At 36.0% G+C, this 22,470-nt stretch overlaps 1 protein-coding gene across 3 annotated transcripts in view; it reads right to left on the minus strand.

Annotated features, from left to right (window-relative positions):
• Window positions 1–22,470, minus strand: part of Cdh8 (cadherin 8) — a 362,712-nt gene that overhangs the window by 123,642 nt on the left and 216,600 nt on the right. For all 3 annotated transcript variants that reach the window (XM_046434742.2, XM_058575820.1, XM_046434741.2), the window contains exon 8: window positions 7,827–7,963. In XM_046434742.2, the coding sequence (XP_046290698.1) occupies window positions 7,827–7,963 (137 nt within the window). The remainder of the gene's footprint in view (window positions 1–7,826; window positions 7,964–22,470) is intronic.

Below are 22,470 nucleotides of genomic sequence, written 5' to 3' on the forward strand. Positions count from 1 at the left end.
GTGCACTATCTTGAGAAGAAGATTCTGGAAGTTAAGTAATTCACCAACCGAGTGAGTGTGGATACATGAAAAGTAATTGACCATTCAAAGCACATGGACATGGACGCCTGCCCTCCCACCATACCATAATTCTCTTGATCTCTTATTTCCTTCCATATTCAAACTGATATCTGCACTTTCTCTCGCTGTCCTTATGACTTCTCCAACTAAAGACAAATCAAAGCCTGAGGGCAATTGACCAGATGTTACCCTATTTTTATAACCTGTTCAATGTCTAGGGTCTTTCTTACCTCTCCAAGTCTGGTACTTCAGACGAGGAGATTACCATGCACCACAAGTGGTCACGAGTTACGAGTTACTGTTGAGTCTTTGAGGACTGTGGTTTACCAAAAAGACCAGGGAAAGATGTCAGAATAGGAGCCATTTTCCTACTCTCCTTTTTTACGGTTATAAATAAGGAGCTATAAGTCATACTGACACATTAAACGAGTGCCTGGTTAAAATCTATATCATCCTCTTCAAACTGTGTGCACTATCCAGACAAACTACATGAGACAGATGCAAAAGAATGGACAAGATGAAGAGGCTGTGGGAAGAAATGGGTAGAATGGTTTCAAAACAAAGAGAAAATTGGAAATGCCAAAGTCAATATGCAATAAATGAGGTGGGCATTGTTGAAGGTGGCAGGAGATTCACAGGGATGAAAATAGAGGAGATGAGCTGAGAACACAATTGAGCTTACGTCACCTACCTCCCTTGTCCTGGAATTGCACAGACTCTAATTCTTCCATTTGGGGAATTATGTTTGGATACTGCTTCCTTCCCCAGGAACATATAGCTTCCCCTTCCTGTTTCCATATTTTATTTCCCCCTTCCTTTCTTTGCACTCCTCTTTGTTTAGAACACTGATCTCCACCTAGCCCTCTTTGTTTAGAGCATCCATCACCACCTCACAACACCTACCTGAGTTGGGGGGATCTTGGCAGGAATTAGGCTTGAGTACATATTCCTAGTTCTACCAGTCACACACATACAACTGCAGCTTCTTCCATATCTGTAGTCCTTTAACCACTCCTACACCTGAATTCATGGCCCACATTTAGGCTTTTCCTTTCTGTGAAAGTTATCTAATTGGACCAGGGCCTGTCTCCATCTACTTCACTCCCACCCTATGCCAGGGAATGGCATGGATCTTAATGAAGTTCTATTCCTAAGGATGCCTGGAAGCAATAAACATTGATATGTGTTGAACAAATTCTTGATATAAAATCTGAAGTCTTCTATGATCAGGCAATTCAAACATGTAGGCATGGGCCTGCTTCATTTTGAGGGCTGTTTCATAGTTATTGGTAAATCTGCTATGCCTGGACCAGGAGCAAGAGGAAGGTCAATTAAAAACCATTCCTTCTACAAAGTACAAAAATAACTGCACCTAGCAGTGATTCATAGGCTTTAATTACCCAATTTTTTTTCCTGTTTGTTTTGGTTTGGTTTTACTTTTGTTGTGGCTATGGGGAGGGAAAGGGTTAATAACAAATATAACCTTAACTTAAGCAGTTATTGAAAGCCCCATGTAAGGGTTGGATTAACTACATGAATATGAAGAATTTATTCATTACTTTCTATAGTAAAAGTCATAGTACTATTATGCTTAACTCAATTCTCAGTACACTGCAGAGTTTAAAGAGAAATTATTAGTTCCATTTCACAGATGAGACAACTGAGATTAAAAGTGGGGAACTACTGTGCCTGAGGTTTAATGGTCAAAGCATGGTCAACATTCTACCTCCATCTACCTCCACATCCCAAGATTCCTCACATAATCATAAACAATGAGCCACCTATAAAGAAATATTTTTTTTCTAAGTGGTCTTGGTTGGACAAAGCAATTATTCTGGCCACTGGGCCTCATGCCAGGAAGAAACATTCCTTAAGTGCTATCAAACTAGTGCTTTCCCTGGGAGATTTAAACATCATTAGTGAAAAGCTTCATTTGCAATATTGTGTGCAGCCCACTGTAGTGGGCCAGAGCAATGCATTATCACTAACTCGAAGAGATTAATTTAATGGGCAATTATATGCTTCTTGCTTTGAATACTTTCAGGTAACCAAGGGTCGTGCGTTTTTTGGAACTTCGAATTGCCAGCTTCCAGGTGTAGAGCCTCAGAGACTTTTGTCACTTTCCATTCTGTTCAAGTTCTCTGTGAAGGACACTTTAAAATTGGCACTCAATGCCTATAGAAGGCCCCTGCACACACTCTATCCTAAACAAATCGGTTCTTTCACTGTCCTGTAATACCTTGTATCTGTCTTAGAGATACACTGATTGCTCATGATCTGCCATCTGAGAAACCTAACTTCAAATTGCACCATAATGCTGAGTGAAATCTCACAAAATCCGTGCAGGAAAAATGAACCACAAACAGCCTCACCTCCATTCTCTGTCTTCATTTGCCTTCTTTGCTTTTAAAGTTTAATGCACATCTGACTGTGTGTGTGCATGTGTGTGTGTGTGTGTGTGTGTAGAAGAAAGTTGTGAAAATTGGATTCCTAAATTTCTCCCTTGAAATTCTGATTCAGTAGGTCTTGAATGACGAATAGCACTCTTTTGTTTATTTTTTTGTTTGCTTTAAGCAATTATCTAAGTGATTTCGACTGTAGTATTCATTGAACAGCACAGTCCCCTCAATGAGCATGTTGTGTAATATTTGGTAGGAGTTCAGGCATGCCAAGATGGCAGAGTCAGGGCATAAGAAAGATATTGCTGGAGACCAAGACAGGGAGATCAGTCATCCTGTTCCTGTTTATAATAAGTCCCATTCCCATGACAACTCCAGCCACAGAGGACTTATCAGCCTGACAACTGCTGCCACCACTGCCATATTTTAAAATGACAAATGGGGGTAAAATGTCCATATTCTAATTAGGTTTCTAAAGTAACCAATGGGGGAAAATTAGACAATATTCTAATTGGGTATCTTAAGGTAATCAATGGGAACAAATGGCCTAAGGTCTTTAGTCTTGTTCTAAGGAAAGAGAACAACTCACAGTTTGGTTTATAAGATACTAATTTCCAGACATTGGAGCCTTAAGCCTTTCTTTCTGGCTTGGACCACTCCACTCTACCTTGGGAAGAACTACTATCACCTTCACTTTCAATAAATCTGTACATTGTCTCTCACTCCTGTGTGTCTTAGTCAATTCTTTGTTCAGGACACCAAGGATCTAGGCCACAACTGGACACCCCAGTGAAAACTTCCACTCTGTTGTTCAGTATCATAATTTCTAAAATGGAAATAGAATTCCAGTTTGAAAAGTACAAAGCTCTGCTTTGTCCTTTAGTCAAAATTCCTTCTCTTGCTTCTAAATGTTAGAAAAGGAGAGTCTGATCTAATAATGTGTGTTTGTTCTTTCCTCAACCACACTCTTGTCTACCCCAACCTTCTGCTTTGCACAGAAACCCTACTTCATTGACTTGATTCAAAAATGAAATAGTCATGCCGGAAGCTCAAACTGAGCAGGAGGATAAAGAGGAAAGAAGATTGAAGTGAGGATTCCCCAGAAAGTATTTAAAAACATTCTTTTGTGTGTGGTACTGGGGATTAGAACCCAGGGCCTTGTGAATGCAAGGCAAGTACTCTACCAACTGAGCTATACCCGCAGCCCTAAAAACATATTTTCTTCAGTTAAACATGGGTCCAATTCTGCCGCTATACTCCACAACTCTTTCTTTGCATGGAACTTTAGACAAGTCACTTGACCTGACTTTCCTTTTTTCACACATGCCTTTGATGATAGTATTTACTTTTAGGGAGTGATGTGAGAATTAAATGCATTAAAGGACTCACGTAATAATTTTTTCAGCAGTTAATTGGCCAAGAAAATTTACCTGAAATCTTTATCCTCATGATAAAAAAAAAATACACTGAAGTTTTAGGGGATGGGCTTATTGCCAGATGAGATATGCTATACCAGCCTAATATCTTATTAGCACATGAACATCCAATTGCAATTTCATGGGGTGAGATGTACTGGTTTGTCAGGAAAGCAGGCTAGATCCTTTACCACTAGAATACTTGGGTGATACACACAGTCTTGGTTTCCTGAATCTGACACAAGTGGATAAAGGATGACATCTGCAATCTCATTAAAAGATAACAGATGAACTTCCTTAAAATCCACTTTTTAGCTTAATTTCATTTGTTTGAATTTTTTTGTCTGATGAGATGGCATTCTGAGAGTACTTTTAAATTGGTCTCCCTGGAATGAATATTCCTTTATCATTATTAGAACTCCTCCTATGAGGTTTGTTATTCTGGGTGGTTTTAATATTCATCTTGGACAAGTACAATCAATCTTCCTTTAATATGTCTTTTTCCCTAAGACATGGTCTGGGGCTTTGGAAGGCAAATACTGCATGATGGGCAAAATAATCAAACCAAGTCAAAATAAGTTTCCAAGCCTTTTTCACAATAGTTCTGAAATTTCTTAAGTTCTCTGTGATCCTATTATTTCTACTTCCTTTCATGATTTAGAATCAAGATGGCTCAATTGTATTTTTAATTTTCTAGATCTATGACAGCCCTCACTTTTATTTTATAGCTAAAACTAAAAATTTCCTTTATGTTCTCATTTTTATCAGTACTAAAAAGTTTTAGGCAAAATTTTTAAAAAATGGCAATGAGTTTACTTCAATATTTCTTAAGATGTTTAACCTGAACTTGTTTCTTGGCTAAAATATGCATATAAAGTTTGTTAAGCTTTTAGTCTCTGAGTTAAAAAAATGTAAGGTGACTCCCATTCATTTAACAGGGTAACATGTTGTTGTTTTATATTTTGAAGTCTATAAGTCTCGTGATCAAGCTGAGATTCATCATATGGGCAAAGGCACACTATATTCATTCTCAGCATGAAACCAACTATAAAATTGTATCTAAGACTGACATGAGTCATTTCTCTGAAAATAGGAAACTATCTTGTCTACTTTTGATATTTCTTGGAATTTTGTTATCTTGTATGAATAATTCATATTATAATAATAATAGTACTTTAAAATTTAACTAGTTGCTTTACAGATGCATACAGAAACTTGTGTTTCATATTTATTAAAAAGCAATTTTTTTGCTGTTTTTTTAATATATGTTTCATCAGAGAATGACCCCTTTTGCATTTCTTTCTACCCATCACAAGGGAACTTCTTTAGTTCCCAGCACTGGGACTTTCTCCTTACCTCTGTGTCTCTATGGGTACTCAGCAAAGTTTAGTACCCTCTCTTATATGGAGATGTTTCCAGGGACCACTGCTAGGAAACCTCCAAGAGGAGCAAGAGTTTTGACCATCTTGCTCCCTGCTCCATCCCCAGTCACTAGATGAGTGGCTGGTAAATAAAGACACAGTAAATAATTTGTGAATGAAACAGTAAACAACTTTCTTCCCCTGCAGTGTTTGGGACCCTTGTCACCCTTAAGTTAACAACTCACTGCCTGAGAACCTGGCTTTTGTACTGGTCTTTCTTACTTTCCTGTGATGCCTTGGAAATGAACCTTTTGTTTTTGGATTGCCCTGAAGTATTCCTTAAGCACCTGGCCTGTGTATTCATTTATTTTTATTCCTTAGAGGGGAATACATGATTGCTTATAATTGGGACAACCTTGATGAATATTTAAGTAAAGGCATTATCTTGTAAAAATAAATAAATAAATAAATATCATGGATTAAGTGTAGCTTGACTAGGTTATATTCAACATGGGCGAAAATTTTTTGCAAAGTAATTAATGCTTACATACTTTAAAGAAAACTGCAGCTCTTTCTAGCTTATTATAAAGTCTCATTCCAATCTAAATAGATGCAGTTTCTCTTAGAGGCTTAAAGTGATAATGGGGCTTCAACATCATAAATTATTAAAATTTCATGTGTATACCCTTCTAAATGGGCTTAACACCTATAATAAACCAAAACCACCAAATGGTTTGCTTTCCCTGTTCTCTTAATTCTACAAGGGGGAAATCACTACCAGAATGACACAACAGGGAAGAAAATATAATTTCTAAACTAAGAAATACAGCAAAGTTCTCAAGGCTCTATCTTTATCCAGAACCAGAGCATGGAAGGATTGAGAAACTATGTATCAAATTGTATGCTCTCTGCCAGCACTCAAGTTGCTACAACAAATAGACATTGCTCATATATGCTCTCTTTCACCCAAAGGTTCTGCTTATAAGGCTCCATGGAGGACACATCTAAGAATAAGAGAACATTGTGCCTCTTCTGAATACCTGGATAACTTTTCCTACAAATAAGTCATGGATCTCAGAGATATGTACCAGTTTTCACATTAGCTACAAGAAAACACAGAGTGAATTTTGAGGTATACACCTTTAATTATTCTCTGAGTCCTCTCTATGCAGTGTGTGTGTGTTTGTGTGTGTGAGTGTGTGTGTGTGTGCATGTGCACGTTCGCACTTGGTGAGGTGGAGGGTGATAAGTCTTTCTTTATGATGATTTTTAACCCCCCTCCGCTGGAGATGCAACTAAGGGCTTGTTGCATGCTAGTTAAGCATTCTACTACTGAGCTACATGCCCAGACCCCTAAAGTTGATTTTTTATTTGCTTCTGAAGATTCCCTTTACCAAACTCCTTCAGGAATGTATTCTCTCCCTTTGTGTATAACTTTGAAGACCTAATCAGGTTCTTCCTGGAAAGAAGATATTTAGATAATGTGCAAAATTTATTTTGCTCGAAAATAAAATGAATGTCATGCCACTTTTGCAAGTTATCATACAGTATTAAGAAGTTAAAATAAGTAAAAGCTGTAAAAGATCATGTCTTACTAAATCTCACCATTTTGCAATAGCTTAGAGACTCAATGGTGGATCCATTAAGTGCAAAACATTTATGCTCATTAAAAATTAATAGAAAGTGTTATTTAATAAAAAACAAATCTCCTCCCCTACAGAACAGCTTAAATTTTTAAAAATATGAAATATTACATTGAATTTATACCAAAGATATGTTTAAATAGTCTGACCACTATATAAAATATCTTCAAATCTAATAAGTACAATAAAATTATTTGTGATCTCATATCTTCAAAATTATATATATATATATATATATATATATATATATATATATATATATATATATTATTTTTGGTACCAGGGATTGAACTCAGGGGTACTTCACCACTGAGTCACATCCCCAGCCCTGTTTTGTATTTTATTTAGAGACAGAGTCTCACTGAGTTGCTTAACGCTATACCATTGCTGAGGGTGGCTTTGAACTTGCAATCCCCCTGCCTCAGTCTCCCAAGCCTCTAGGATTACAGGCATGTGCCACCTCACCCATCCCCAAATGATATATATTGAAAGAGCAACGTTTTCTTCCCTATTTTCTGCATGTGAATATGTATATCTACAGTCTGAATATGTGAATAATTATTTCTATATTGTATATACATTACAATATGTTTACTTCTTAATAGTGTACAGTTCTTAATTTTTTTCACTTACCCTTTCAACTAAATCTTTTTCCATGCTTTAAAATATAAAACATTATTTTAATGGCTGAATAACAGATACAAGATATCAAAATATTTGGAAATAAGAATATTTGCTTCCCACATATCTTGAAAACATTGGTAATTTGGGATTGTGTAAGGAAATTTTGTGTTGAGGTGATACATTGAAATGCTCCTTGGAAGCAATAAAATAAGTGCCAATGACAAAATATCTAACAGAAACAGGGACCATTCATCACATGATCAATAGGCATAAATTGAATCCAGTCAAATAAGGAAAAAAAAAAGAATAAACCCAGGCACTTACTAATTTCAGTTGCAATGATTGTTATGTTATGCCACACACTTAATTCTCTGTCAAGTGGTGTTGCCAGAGTGATCTTCCCATCATCTGCATTAATGTTGAACTGTCTCTCCAGGTCAGTGTGACGGTCGATGGAAAACCTACAAAACAGATATATCTGTAATCTACTTCAACATTTATGTGATCCATACATTCCATGGCAGACCTTTAGTAATCCTCAGAGAGCCATAGTTGTGAAGTCTAATGAATTGGGAAACTCTGTGGCATCATCATTTGTTAAACAAAATGACTGAATGAGGCACAAGGAACTTAATAATTATTGTCTAAGGAGCAATTAGCTACATATACAACATGGAGGTCACAAACTGCCATCGGTTTCAATAGGTAGCATCTTCAAAAACGGATACTGATGAAGGGCTAATTGGACAATCAATCACATTTATTGGACAGCTTATGATAATTAGTAGTTGCCACAAAATATCATATTTAACAATGAACTCAAGCCCAAAGCAAGATGGTGCCAGGCAGCAGGTTATCCATAGCAGATTAAGGTAAATATATTCTTTGTTAAACTTTTCACTCCACCACATTTCTCGGGTCTCCCTTCCATCTCTCTCTCTCTCTCTCTCTCTCTCATAGTGATTTTTCTTTGTTTTCATTTTAAGTATGTGTTCAGAGTTTCTTTCAGTCTCAGTATGTAAAAATCAGATCATCATTGGTCCTTTAATAAATGTTTTATAAAAAGTAAAATAGATATTTTAATTTATCTATAACACTAACTTGATAAATTAAGAACTTCAAATAAACTTGTAATTATCGCCTCTATTAAAAAAAGAAAACTTTTGGGTAAGACAATGAGAAAATGTTCAGTGTCTAGAGCAATCTGCTTATCAAAAGCACTAAGAAACAAGGTAATATAGAATTCATTCTCAACATCCTTTATTGGTATCTTTTTTATATACCAAGATTTATATTCTCAAAATGCAAAACTGTATCCAGTAAAGCTTTACCAAGTACAAAACTTTCTTAGAAAGATTAGTGCATAAGTAAGCAGTGAGAGCAACTTAAACAGAATAGGAGGGAAGCCCCAAGAAAGATGTAGATAATCCCATTTCAGGCAGAAAGGCTAAAGAAGCCCTTCATAGTTGAGGTGATATCATAGATAGTGCACATAAAATCTCTGTATTCACCAATACTCATCAACTTCAAATCTGAAAAATGACCCCTTGCTAGTTGGTATTGAGCACTTTGTAATTTTATGCATAGTCTTCATAAACATTTATGATATATTCAAAAATAAGTGCATGTTGTTCTAATAGATTAGACAAGTATATTCCCCTAAAATTCTTTTTTTTTTTGGTCTAGTTTAGTTTAGTTTTATTTTGTTTTTTCTTTTTTAAATTAAATTATTCATTCTAATTTGTTATACATGATGGCAATTCATTTCATATTAAAAGGGGAATGGGAAAATAAACAAGGAGAGATATGAATTACAGTGGATGGGGTAGAGAGAGAAGATGGGAGGGGAGGGAGGGGGGATGGTAGAGGATAGGAAAGGTAGCAGAATACAACAGTTACTAATAGGGCATTATGTAAAAATGTGGATGTGTAACAGATGTGATTCTGCAATCTGTATTTGGGGTAAAATTGGGAGTTCATAACCAACTTGAATCTAATGTATGAAATATGATATGTCAAGAGCTTTATAATGTTTTGAACAACCAATAAAAAAAATTTAAAAAAATAAATAAAAAATAAAAATAAATAAATAAATAAAAATATGAGTGAAAAATTACTCATTTTAACTAAAAAAAAATATAGAGCACAATTTTTCAAGTCACTGATTGTACACAAAGTATTTTCACACCATTCATGTCTTCATACATGTACTTTGAGTAACGATGTCTAACTCATTCCTCCTTCATTCCTATCCCCTAGCACCTCCCTTCTCCTCCCTCCCCTGTGCCTTATCTAAAATTCCTTCATTCTTCCCATGCTCCTCCATCACCATTATGAGTCAGCATACTCATTTGAAAGAAAACATTCTGCCTTTGTTTTTTGGGGATTGACTTACTTCATTTAGCATTATATTTTCCAAATCCATCCATTTAGCTGCAAATGCTATGATTTTATTCTCTTTTAATGCTGAGTAATGTTCCATTGTGTATATATACCAAAGTTCCCCTATCCATTCATCTACTGAAGGGCATCTGGGTTGGTTCCACAATTTACCTATTGTGAATTATGCTGCTATAAACATTGATATGGCTGAGTTCCTGTAGTATTCTATTGTACCTTTGTATAGTTAACATTTTAGATTTTGTTGCAGATTTCAAATATGCTTGTATATGAATATGTATCTGCCTATCTGTCTGAATATCTACTTGTGGGGATAGCTAGATAGCTGATTAGATAGGTTGGTAGAGAGGTATAGATAGGAGTACGTATGAATTATTTCTTCCTCTTTTAGTTATTTGTTTTTATTAGAAGTGGTAGGCATATGCTTTATATTAGATCTAAAGGCCATTGAAAAAAGGCATCTTTCCAGGGGTGGGAGACAGTGAGTGATGGGGGAAGTACTAGGGAGTGATACTGGCCAATTTATATTATTCTATTGTGTGCATGTATGAATATGTAACAACAAATCCCACCATTATGTACAACTACAATGCACAAATAAAAAATATAAGAAATAGGGGGGTATCTTTATTAAATCCTCCACACCCATAACAAGTATCATTGAAGTACTTAGAAAAATATCTTAAAATATTTATTTTATTGACAATTGTTCATGGATAAATTCTTTGGACAAAAACATGAAAGATGAAGTTGTAACTCTTGACTTAATAATGACTCAGCTACAAATACAACTAAGAGAGTGACTTGTATCCACACACTAGACCATACACCCTCCATCCGCACTCACAAAGATGACTGGAGAAATTCAGAAAGGATTTAAGAATCCAGACGCAGATATGCCATAATAAAGTCCTCAATAAAATCCTGAGCATGAGAAGGTATTTATTGCAGAAAATTATTTGAATCTCCTGCATTACGGAAAGAAAACTAAAGGCCATTTTCCAAGGGAACAATAACAGTTGATTAGCCCAATGAGATTTTGAGTTGAAGTATAAAATTACTGAACAGACATGTGATTTGTTCCAGATATCACATATAGTCTGACTCTTAAAAGGCTAAGAAATATCCAGAGGTTTAATTATCACTTCCTGCATTCTATTTGTAAATAAATTTTACAGGCATTTCTGTGTGCTAGTAATTTTATTGTCTCATTGTGGAACCTCACACATTCATGCAACAACCAATTTCCCAGAGGCTGCAGTAAACAAGAATCAATCTAATAACTGATATTCTATGAATCCCAAATCGAAAACACACTCCCTGGTTATTTGGTACGTATCCAGTAACTGCCTTGAACTTCTAGCCTAGAAGAAGTACTGGGAACAGTGACAGGATATTTAGAAGTTGGCATTTAAAAACAATGTTGTTTGTTTAATCTCTTATGCAAATATGTGTCATACAGATCACAAACTTGGAGCAAATTGTATCTCTATTATTTATGTATTGCTGTTTCTGAGATAATTAGTAAATTCACTTAGCCTCAATTTCTTTGCTGGCAAAAAAATGAAGGATCTATATTCAAGGAGTGGTTATAAAAATTAAAAATAAAGCATGAATCAATCTCTGGCACTTAGTAGGTACTAAAGATAGGATCATCATCATTACCATTGTTGTTAATGTCTCTTATTAATGAAATCTTAATAAACTTTGCCATTTGGAAAGTTGTAGGGAAGACCTCTTCCTTAACAATTTATAAATGACAGAAAACCAGGAAAATATTTTGGTGTTCTTTAACTTCCATGACTTTAACAAACACAGGGGTATTTTTTCTCATTTTTAAAAGTTTCAGTTCATGACAGACTTTATGAGTGAGTCACAAGAATTTGTATAACAGACTATAAATACAGCCCTGGAGTAAGATCAGAGGTAAGAATATCATATATTCTGAAGGAACTTGATGGGAGGGAAATGACTTGGTTTAAAATTCAGTCTAGAGTCTGCTTCAACTATATCACCTGGCTGCCTCTTTAGAAAATTTCATACATTGTATTGCCTAGTAAACTCTATAATGAGAACTCAAAGAACTACAAAACAAGAAAACTCTGACATCACAGTCAACAAGCATGTATTAAGCCCCAAATGTGTACCAAACGCAGTGCTTGTTCTTCTCCTGTCTCTCCTGATTTATTATACTGCGATCTCCTGGCAACCACTGTAGATTGGTTCCATGTTCCCTTCCTAGATACCAACCTTTATAAGTCTTAGGGGTGCTTGAGTCCCTTATATAAATTGGCATGGTATTTGCATCTAATTTTCACACATTTTTCCATATTCTTTAAATCATTTCTAAATTGTTTATAATATCTAATACAATGTAGGTGCTAGGTACCTAGTCATTATCCTGTATTGTTTGAATAATATGATAAGAATAAAAGTTTGTACAGGTTTAATAGAGACACTACCATAGTTCTGACTGTGCAGGACACAAGGAAGACAGTTGATGGTCAACTAAACATGCTAGAAAGAGAGATAAGGATCCATGGAATGGTGAGAGGCATCAGCAGGGTATGCCTACAAATCTCTTCATTCACATGAATTCAGCATGGGGCTTGGCATGTGAGAAATTCAAGTTTTGCTTTTAGGAATTTTCTGTATTTTTTTATCTAAATATTTTGAATCCATGATTTTTGAAATAGCAGTTGTTTGAAACTGCAATGCAGAATCCCACAGATACAATGGGCTAATTGTATAATGAGTGAAAGAAAAATAAAATTCTCGGAGATGAGTGTTATAGGGACTTCTGGGAAACTGAGGAAGTGCAAGGTCACCTCTACATCCCAGTTCCTGCAACCAAGCCAGAAAGACTTCAGACATGTTAATCAGAGTAATAGGCATGAGTTTACTAGAATAGAAGGAATGGGAGGAAAGGGAACACTACTAAAGGATAGGACAGAGTGGGTCCTCTCAGAGAAACATTCTTGCCTCTCCTGCTTTCCAGTTTTATTGAAAGTCCCAGGGAAGTTTTACTTCCAGTTTTACATAAGAACATCTCCCATGTCCACCATTTTACTTTTGAGTGACATCATAGGAAATGTATGGACTGCCTCTAAGAAGGTGGTGTGGTGCTCAGAGTTGGAGATTTTAAGGAAATTGAGACTCTGTTTTTGTCTCAATTTCCAGTCCCTCTAATCAGTTTATTACTCTTTGAATTACACCCATCAAATTTTGTGAGGGTCTAGATGTTTTGGCTATCAGGGTGATTGGGGATTGTGACATAGTTTCATTGAAAACAAAGGGTCCCAGAGACTTGGTTACAAGAGATAATGAACATGGTTAAGTTTTTTCTTAATTAAGGCTGGGGGAGGTTTTAAATATACTGATCTCTCTCTTCCAAGTGCTCATCTGTCAGTTATGGCTCCTGTGATTTTCAGTTGCCCTTCCTGATCCTTCCCTGCTCACCTGTTCATGGCTGACTAGCTTCCTAACACCAGGATATTTATATAATACAACTGCTAAAGAGCTAAGATAGATTGAATACCTATATGTATAATTCATTCTGCAACCCATGTATAAAAACAATCTTGGAAGGGGCTTACCTTATTCATACATAAAACGGGGATATTGTAATCACACCTGGCTATTAGGATTGTCGGGGTGATCAGATGAGATGACACATGACACTTCACAACACATGTGCTGACCACTGCAGGAAGCACTGTGCCAAGGGCTCTCACATCACTTATAGGACAGTGAGACATCCTTGAATACCTATATGTGTATTCAATATTCTAAATGGAAAACAAAGACACAGAGTGCCAACATCCCAAAACTCGTATGTTGAAATCCTAGCCTCCAAGGTGATAGTATAAGAAAATGGACATGAGGGCTCTGCCTTCAGAGTAGTTAATTCTTATAATTTATAAGAAATTATAATTAAATTCTTATAAAAGAAATTCCAGAGAACTAGCAAGCCCCCTTGAGAATATAACCAGAAGCCATTAGTCTGCAATCGAAGAAAGGCCTCAGCAGAACCTGACCATGCTGGCTTGCTGATCTCAGAACTCCTGACCACAGCACTGTCAGAAATTAATTTCTGTAGTGGAGAATCTGCCTCGTCTATGGGGGTTTGTTAAAACAGCCCGAGAAAACTAGACATACAGTCTAACAACTATTTTTCTCACTTTGATATGCACTAATATGAACATATACAGTTGCCTAAGTGTTCAAATATAACATCTAAGTCAAGATGATTTGCTAAATAAGATACTTAGGTTTGAACTGCTCCTGAGGATCAGGATTAAGAGCCTCCACCTCTGATTATTTTTATAGACCTCTGGATAAACCGATAATCCAAATCCACCTTTGTATTCTCACAGACTCTGCTCTGTTGTTTGAGGGCATGCCTTGGGTTTCCGGCTGCTTCTTTTAGGCTCCCAGGAGAGCCCTTGGTCACTGGCCCCTTGCATGCTCCTCATCTTCTTCTAATGAACAGGGCTGGATCTCTGATCTAGCTGCACAAGTTCACAACTTGGCTTCATTACTGAAAATTCACAGGAAAAAAAATGCTTTCAAAGAAAAGCAGAGTGGGTTAAAAATAACAAATCTGGAGCCATGGCTTCAATTTTACCGTCCTATATGTCATGTAAGTTCTCAGGATGTCATGATTTGAGGTAAATATCTCAGAAGGACACCCTCAAGTCACTTTTTTGGAGGGGGGAACCCGAGTGTTCTGAGTAGCAGCAGGTGAAATGAAATAAACACAACCTCAGGATCCAGAGAACCCTCAGTTGACTCATCTAGGGGATCCCGTAGAAACTATTCCTCTCCTTTTTAAACAGTAAAAAGTATGTAATTCATAGAGTGGATCTTTGTACTGAATGAGTTGATAGACAACTCATGTTAGATGCCAAAATAAGTAAATAAAGTGATGAGCCAATTCTTCAGTCTGTAAGACACCTGTAAAAGCATGGATTGATTATGGAGATGAAAATCTAGAAACATAAAGGTCCAAGTAAGGCTTACTATTGACATCCTGTGTTAGTTTTGAGAAGGGAAGAATGACTCTAATATACCCTAAAAACATTTGTGTTATTTGTCTATATCACTGTTCTTCACTTTGGAAATGTCTCCCACAATGGGTATCTCCAGTGAGCAAGGCCTCCAAGCTGAAGGAAGAGCACTATGTTATGTATTCTAACTCATGTCTCATCCACAAGGAACCTTCAATATGTGGCCCCAGGCTTTGTTTACCTCTCTTTCTTAAGAATTCTACCCTATTATTCTTCAAACATGTTCCTGGCGGTGTAAAATTTGTCTCTGGTGTGAGTTTTTCTTCAGTGGGAAATTCGGAGTTGTGAGGACAAACTCTTCCTTTTATCTTTATACACAAAAAGAAAATGATAGATTCACATATCATAATATCAAAAAAGTTGGAATTTTGCATTACACTTATTCAAAAACTGCTTCCTGAATGGATGCACATGCATTTTTTGAGTATTTATTTTGATTACTAATATTGGTGAAGCAGTATGCTAAAGAAATGTGTGGGAGATGAGTATAGCAGTGAACACCAGTGATTTCAGCAGCTAAGGAGACTGAGGCATGAGGATCACGAGTTCAAGGCCAGTCTCAGCAACTTAGTGAGGCCCCAAGCAATTTAGAGAGATCTAATCTCAAAATAGAAAGCAAAAAGGCCTGGGCATATAGCTCAGTGGTAAAGTGCCCCTGGACTCATTCCCAGTACTGAACAAACAGAAAAAAAAAAAAAAAAGATGTAAGGGAGAGGAAAAGAAGAGGAAAGAATCAATTTGGGTCCTATTCTTCATATTCAAAAGGGAGCTGCCTTCTAATTTATATGCTCAGAGACCTACCATCTCCAGTATTGAAACCTCCATTCTTATTTCTTGAGTATAGGCATACATTAAATGAGCTATTCCTTTGCAGGATTACTCAAAATGTGTTAGACAAAAGATCTCGCTTTAGAAGAATAGTATTCACATGGGAGAATCATCATCCTTCAATAAGAGAAACTTCTCATTAACACAGTGGGAAAGTGGCATGTGATAAAATGGGATCCATGGGTCACGTTGATATCAATTCTAAAGATAGAAGTTTTGGAAACTGACAGTCCCTTTCAAGTGCCATAGATAGGTTTTAGAAAGTACATTATCCTTGATAAACATTATTCACAGAAATCCTGTTTAAACTTCCTCATTTTTAATCCAACAAATATCCTGCTTGGCTTCAGTACTACTGTTTCAAGTCTAAAGTAATATTCCTTAAAAGTAAATGCTAAAGACTTCATATTTTACTTTGTGGAATTAAGGATACAAATGCAGGAAAATTTCTAAGCTAGTTGCTTAGGAGCTGGTTCAAAGACGGCAATTTAAAACACAGCACTTTGACCAGATACAAGTTTACGCCACCAGTTTTATCCAATTCAGAGAAGATTATAGAAATCAGAAGTAAATTAAAGAAAATAACACTTAGGCCATCCTTGAGAATAGGTCAAAGGGACAACTGAATATTATTGTTAGGAAATAGCACACTTCTATATCCGTGCTGTTGCTAATATCAAATACAACTTTTACCTGAGAAATATATTTCCTCGATTAGCACAGTGCAACTATATACATTTCATACCAATATTTGGGACAAAACTCCAACCTCTTGTATTGACATGCTAATGTGTAAAAGACTTGTGTGTGCATTTAAAGAACTTTTATTTATTTTTCCTCAAACCATCCCCAATGCCACAAAGCCACACTAAGGCCCCATCCCCTGCTAAATTACTATCTTTGTCTACCTTAAATAACATATGTTTGTGACAATTTCAAGAACATTTTCAGAATTATAGAGGTAAATTTCCAATGTCAAAACATTCTCTCTTCTTATTTCCCATGACTCTAGAGCAACACAAACTGCATTAATAGCACTAAGTCTGTAGTTCACACAAGCAATTGTAGCCATCATCATAATAGTCAAATAAATAACAGATAGAAAAAGTGTTTTTTGAACTACATTACTCCAAGTACAATATTTGTGAAACATGTGATGACTTCTCCAGGGGACAACTTCTCTGCTAAGTCCAATTTGTAGGTCTGACCCCCAATTACCTCATCTAAATAATGAGAACATGGAGATAGCTTACCTGAAATGGTAATGTGCAGTCTAAATGAGATAATGCACCACGGTGGATGTTTTAAAATACTTTATTAAGTGCTAATACAGGAAGTGATTATCTTTATTTATAGAAAGAATTCAACCAAATATCTATGTATTAAATAACAACAAATGTATCTGAAATATCCTGGCATCTGCATTCCATGTGGACAGAAAAATAATTTCAAACAATCCTTCTTGTCATTTTTTTTTTTGATTAGGGTACTAGGGATTGACTGAGTCATATCCCCAGCCCTATTTTGTATTTTATTGAGAGACAGGGTCTCACTTAGCTGCTTAACGCCTTACTTTTGCTGAGGCTGGGTTCAAACTCACAATTCTCCTTGGCCCAGCTCAGGAGCCAGGCATGTGCCACTGCACCCAGACCCTTCTTGCTGTTTTTGCACAGAGAATAAAAGAGAGTCACTCAACACAATGATTATCAGGCATATTTTTTCAACCTAGGGTTAAATATGGAAATCGCACTTTCCTGATCTATGTTGGTGGTTTTGTCCTCTCAGTGTGTGGGTTCCTGTGTTGTTCACTGTTTTATTCTTCTTTGGTATTGGGGATTGTATCCAGGACTATTTAACCACTCTGTCACATCCCCAGCCTGATTTTTTTGTTTTTACGGTTTTGTTTTTTGAGACAACTCGCTGAGTTGTTTAGGGCCTCACCAAGTTGCCAAGGCTGGCTTTGAACTTTTGATCTTCCAGCCTCAGCCCTTCAAGCTGCTGTTATTACAGGTGTATGCCACCATGCCCAGCTTTGTTTCACTATTTATCCCACATGTATTTTGGGAAAATAACATTATTTTCATATTTCATTATTACACCATTTTATATAACATTGAAACAAATAAAAAATGCTCTGGAGTGAATCTTTGATACTTTTGACTCACAATCAAGTCTTCAATATTTACATAATACCTTTGGAAATAGTAAAACAAAGTTTTTTTCTCAGACTAAAAAAGAAATGCCATATATAACAAAGAATTTGATGTATAATGATGCAATTGAAAACAGAAAAATAGAATGTAGCATTATAGCCTGTGAAAAGATTAAATTAAAAATTTCATTTTTGTTTAATTTTAATAAAGTTTTGGTGATTGCCTTTTACTGTCAAATATGATGCTAGATATTTTGGAGGGAAATTATCATTTCTAAATCATGATATGTGACTTTCTCATTGCTTAGAATGAAAAATGGCAGACTCTGTAATAAAGCAAAGGGAACGGTTATATATGTACTGTGTGTGTGTCTCTGTGTGTGTGTGTGTGTGTGTGTGTGTGTGCATGTATGTGTCAGGGAAGGGGGTTGATCAGAGATAGCATGAGAATCTGTTTAAGCATCTGTTTAAGAGTAGGGTTTTCTCAGAAAGAATATACAAGCATCCAAGCCTCCGTAGAGAGAAATACACATATAAAGCTAGAAGTTTTGATTTAAGAAGTACAAATTTATTAGGTTTCCATTACTTTAATAAATATATGAAATAATCAGCTTATAGAGAAAAAAAAAGTATTTTGACCTGAAATTTTGGAGGTTTTTGTCTATGAATGGTTGGCCCCAGTGATTTTGGGTCAGTAGCAAAGCAGTATCTCATGACAGGAGTACACAGCAAAGCAAAGTAGCTCATCTCACTACCAGGGTGCAAAGCAAAAGAGGAAGAGACCTGGGTCCCACAATCCTCTCTGAGAGAATGCATCCAGTGTCCTAAAACCTAACAAAAGATCCTAAAGGTTCCCTGACCTCTCAAAAGCTCTAAGGGCAAGAGAACAAGCCTTTGACACACAGGCCTTTAAGGGATGTTTATGCAAACCACATCAATAAAATTAAAGGGCCAGAGTAGGCATGATGGAAGTTAAGCACTGAGAGAGAGGTATTCTGTCATTTCCTGTCCCCTCCTTCCTTTCCATCTCATCCCTTTCTCCCTTCTTTCATGCAACTCTATTGAACATCTCCTATGATCAACACATTGCATTAGGTGACAAGGCAGACATGGCCTTACTCTTGGGTAGCTTAGTTTATATAAGGAAAAATACACAGTAAATAAGCGATTTCAGAGCTAACAGTGATAGAGCCGTGAAAAATACAAGAAAAGGACTGGTGTATAATTAAAACACTAAAAAAAAAACAAAAATCCTATTGAAAAAGCAAACATTGACAAGCCTAAGCAAGGGAGAGGTTCAGCATGTTTGAACACTTTCAGACAGAGTACAGTTTAAGGTTAGGAATCAATGGAGGATATGTATGAAGGAGGAAATCAGGATGTATTTTATAGACCATGTCAAGATTTATTTGTTTGCTTTGGGAAATGGATGGGGTGGTCACAAAAAACATACAGCAGGAGAGTGACATGGTCCAAATCACATGTGGGGTGGTAGAAATGTGCTCTGTGATCTTCAATATGGTGACACTGCGCTATCTATAGCTATTTAGCTCTTGCTAACAGCTAGTGTAACTGAGGAACTGAAATTGTTATTTAATTTAAATCAAATAAATTTTATATATACTCAAGAGCCACATGTAATTTAGGCTGCCATAATGGACAAGGTTGATCTAAACTGTTAGAAATCAGCTGGCAGGCCAACTGTGCAGGAGGCTGTTAGGACCTCTCAACATAGAGATGATGTTGATGTGTGAGCTTAGAAAGCAAAATAAGCAGGTCAGTGATCTGGTGAAGATGCTCCCCCTCCCACTGTCTTGACAAGGTCACAGTGAGGATAAGTGCTGGCAAAGCCACATTGGTGGGAAATCAAAACCATGAGAACCTTTTTTATGTAATTGGGACTTTTCATTTTCAGGCTCATATTCTTGACAGGAAGCGTAAATATGCTTAACGCCAAACCAAATTAGATTTCAGATGGCTAGAACATAACAGGTAGTTCATGCCTTGAAGGCTGTTCTACTACCTCTCAGCATATTGAGGACGAAATAGAAGGATGCTCTACTATCTCAGCACATTGAGGACAAAAGTGATAATGAACAACAATCATTCTCCTAAAGGTCATGAGAATTTTAGGCACCACATTGATTATATCAACTAAGAACCAAAGCCCGTATCTCCAGCCTCTTAGAAAGCCTAATTATCGTGCTTATTTCACAATAAGCAATGTAGTTTTATTTGATTAAGGGAAAGTTACATTATACACTTAGGAAAGTTAAGGCAAATAAAGATACATTACCCCCCCCTTTTCTATAAATCCTCTTTTACCTCATGTAGGGACCTATGATGAGCATAGTTAATATTGGCAATAAGTGGACTGATGGTCAGAACTTGCCTTTCAGTGAAAGAGATTACGGGGATATAAGAACTAGTGTACCTTGACTAAGAAACAAAGAAACTCTTTGAGAAAGCAGCTCAACCAGTTTTATGAGAATAAATGTAGGAATTAATTAAAGTAGCTTTATAAGAAATATTATTTTATTTAGATTTTAAGTTTAGAATTCTTAAGTTTTTAGCTGTATGGGTCCTTAAGATGCTTTAAAAATAGTTTATAGACTTTAGGATATTTTAAGTATAAGATTTAAGGGGACTTCTTTAGATGGGAATCTTAGATTAGAAATAAAGTACAGGTATACTTTAAACCTAAAGGTTAATGATAGATTAGGAGATTTAGAATCTGGTTACATAGTTTGGCATCTGTTAAAAATAAAATAGTACATTTTGGGAAAAATTGTATATCTTGGGAAAATTTGAAAAATGCAAATTAGTGATGCATTTTATTAATGATTTTGTACCCGTAATAATTGATAAGGAAATGTCACATCCTGAAAAAAATGTAAATTGATGTCACATTTTTCTATACCCCTAATGACTGTTAAGGAAATGTCACATCTTGGCAAAATTTGGAAATTGTAAAGTCAATGACATATTCTGAATCCATAATGATGAGAAAAATTGCAATGAAAGATGACCCAGAGAAAGCTGCATTAGAGCTCTTTCCCTGGAGATTGCTCCGATGGAATGACTCCCTGTCTCATCCTTTGTGTGGATACCACTCATCTTTCAGGACCCCCTGAAACCTGCTGGGGCAGGACCCTAGCAGTGATCATTTAAATATGAGAAATAAAGGAAATTGGGGAGTCTAGATTAAACAAAACACTCTTGATCTTAGAATATTCTTGTTACTTTTTTAGGGGGGGGGGGTATCAGGGATTGAACCCAGAGGCACTTAACCACTGGACCACACCCCAGTCCCTTTTAATATTTTATTTTGAGTCAGGGTTTTGCTAACTTGCTGAGGCTGACTTTGAACTAATGGTTTTCCTGCCTCAGCCTCCTGAGCTATTCATTGTGCCAATGATGACTTCCCTCTACATAAAATAGAGGAAACGTTGGGAAGTGCTGTGCAGAACAAAGAATAGAGATGAAGTGAATTGAATAAAATAATATTACTAGACAGCAGGCTGCATAGACCATATTCCTTGTCAATATCTAATAATTAATCTAGTATCCTTTATTGCTATAGTAATATATTTAATTTTTTTTTAAAATTTTATTCTTCCTAATTTTCAGTTTCTTAGCTAAGCCCTGAATATTAATTTCTCATTTAATCCTCCCAGTAAATTATTGGAGTTGTCCATATGAATTTTTTGTGAGTTTCAATGTCTATGTTTATAAAAAGAGAATAATATGCATTTTCCCAAATCTTGTAGTTAGTGAGATGACATGTATAATACCCTGACTATAGTGTCTAACCTATAATAAACTCTTACTAAATGTTGGGTACTTATGATGATGGTGATATTTGATGAGATGTTTTTCTGATTTTGATCTGAATCATCTACAACACAGGAAAATATTTTTGGAAAATATGCACACACGGCCCCAAATAACAAAAGGGTAGTGCAAAACTATATCGAAGCAGTATTTTTTTTCTTTAATGGCATAAACTTACATGTGCTTTGAAATTTTAACTGGACAATGGTATTCATCTATAAAATCCTAAAGCTATGGTAAATACCAGGAATTAACTGGTGGGCAAGATATGGTCTGTAATTGTTAAAAACTAGAGGCACATTTTAATTGAAATGGCTTGTTTACTTGCTTAATATCCAATAGTAATAGGAAAAATACACCATTCCATAGTTCTGTTAGATATGATTGTTTCTAGGTAAAAAAAAAAAGTATTTTATGCCCCAAATTCCTATCCCTAAACAAAATGCCTACCCCACATGATCTCACCTGGCCATGTACATTTAAACTGTGCAAAGCCCAAGATCATATTCTTTCTGTTAACCAGAGGTTATCCAGAAGTGCTCTCTTTCTCTCCACACTGTACACACTGTGCTCCTTCTGCACTTGTTGGAGACCCTTGGCTTTGGGGCTTTTAGGTATTTTCCTGTTCTTTGTATCACTGCATATACTCTCCATGTCTTTAATTCTTCCTAAGGCTTTATATAAA

Source organism: Marmota monax, unplaced genomic scaffold, assembly GCF_021218885.2.
Source record: "Marmota monax isolate L192 unplaced genomic scaffold, Marmota_monax_Labrador192_F-V1.1 WCK01_AAM20220418_F8-fsc00024, whole genome shotgun sequence".
In the NCBI taxonomy this organism is placed as follows: Eukaryota; Metazoa; Chordata; class Mammalia; order Rodentia; family Sciuridae; genus Marmota; species Marmota monax.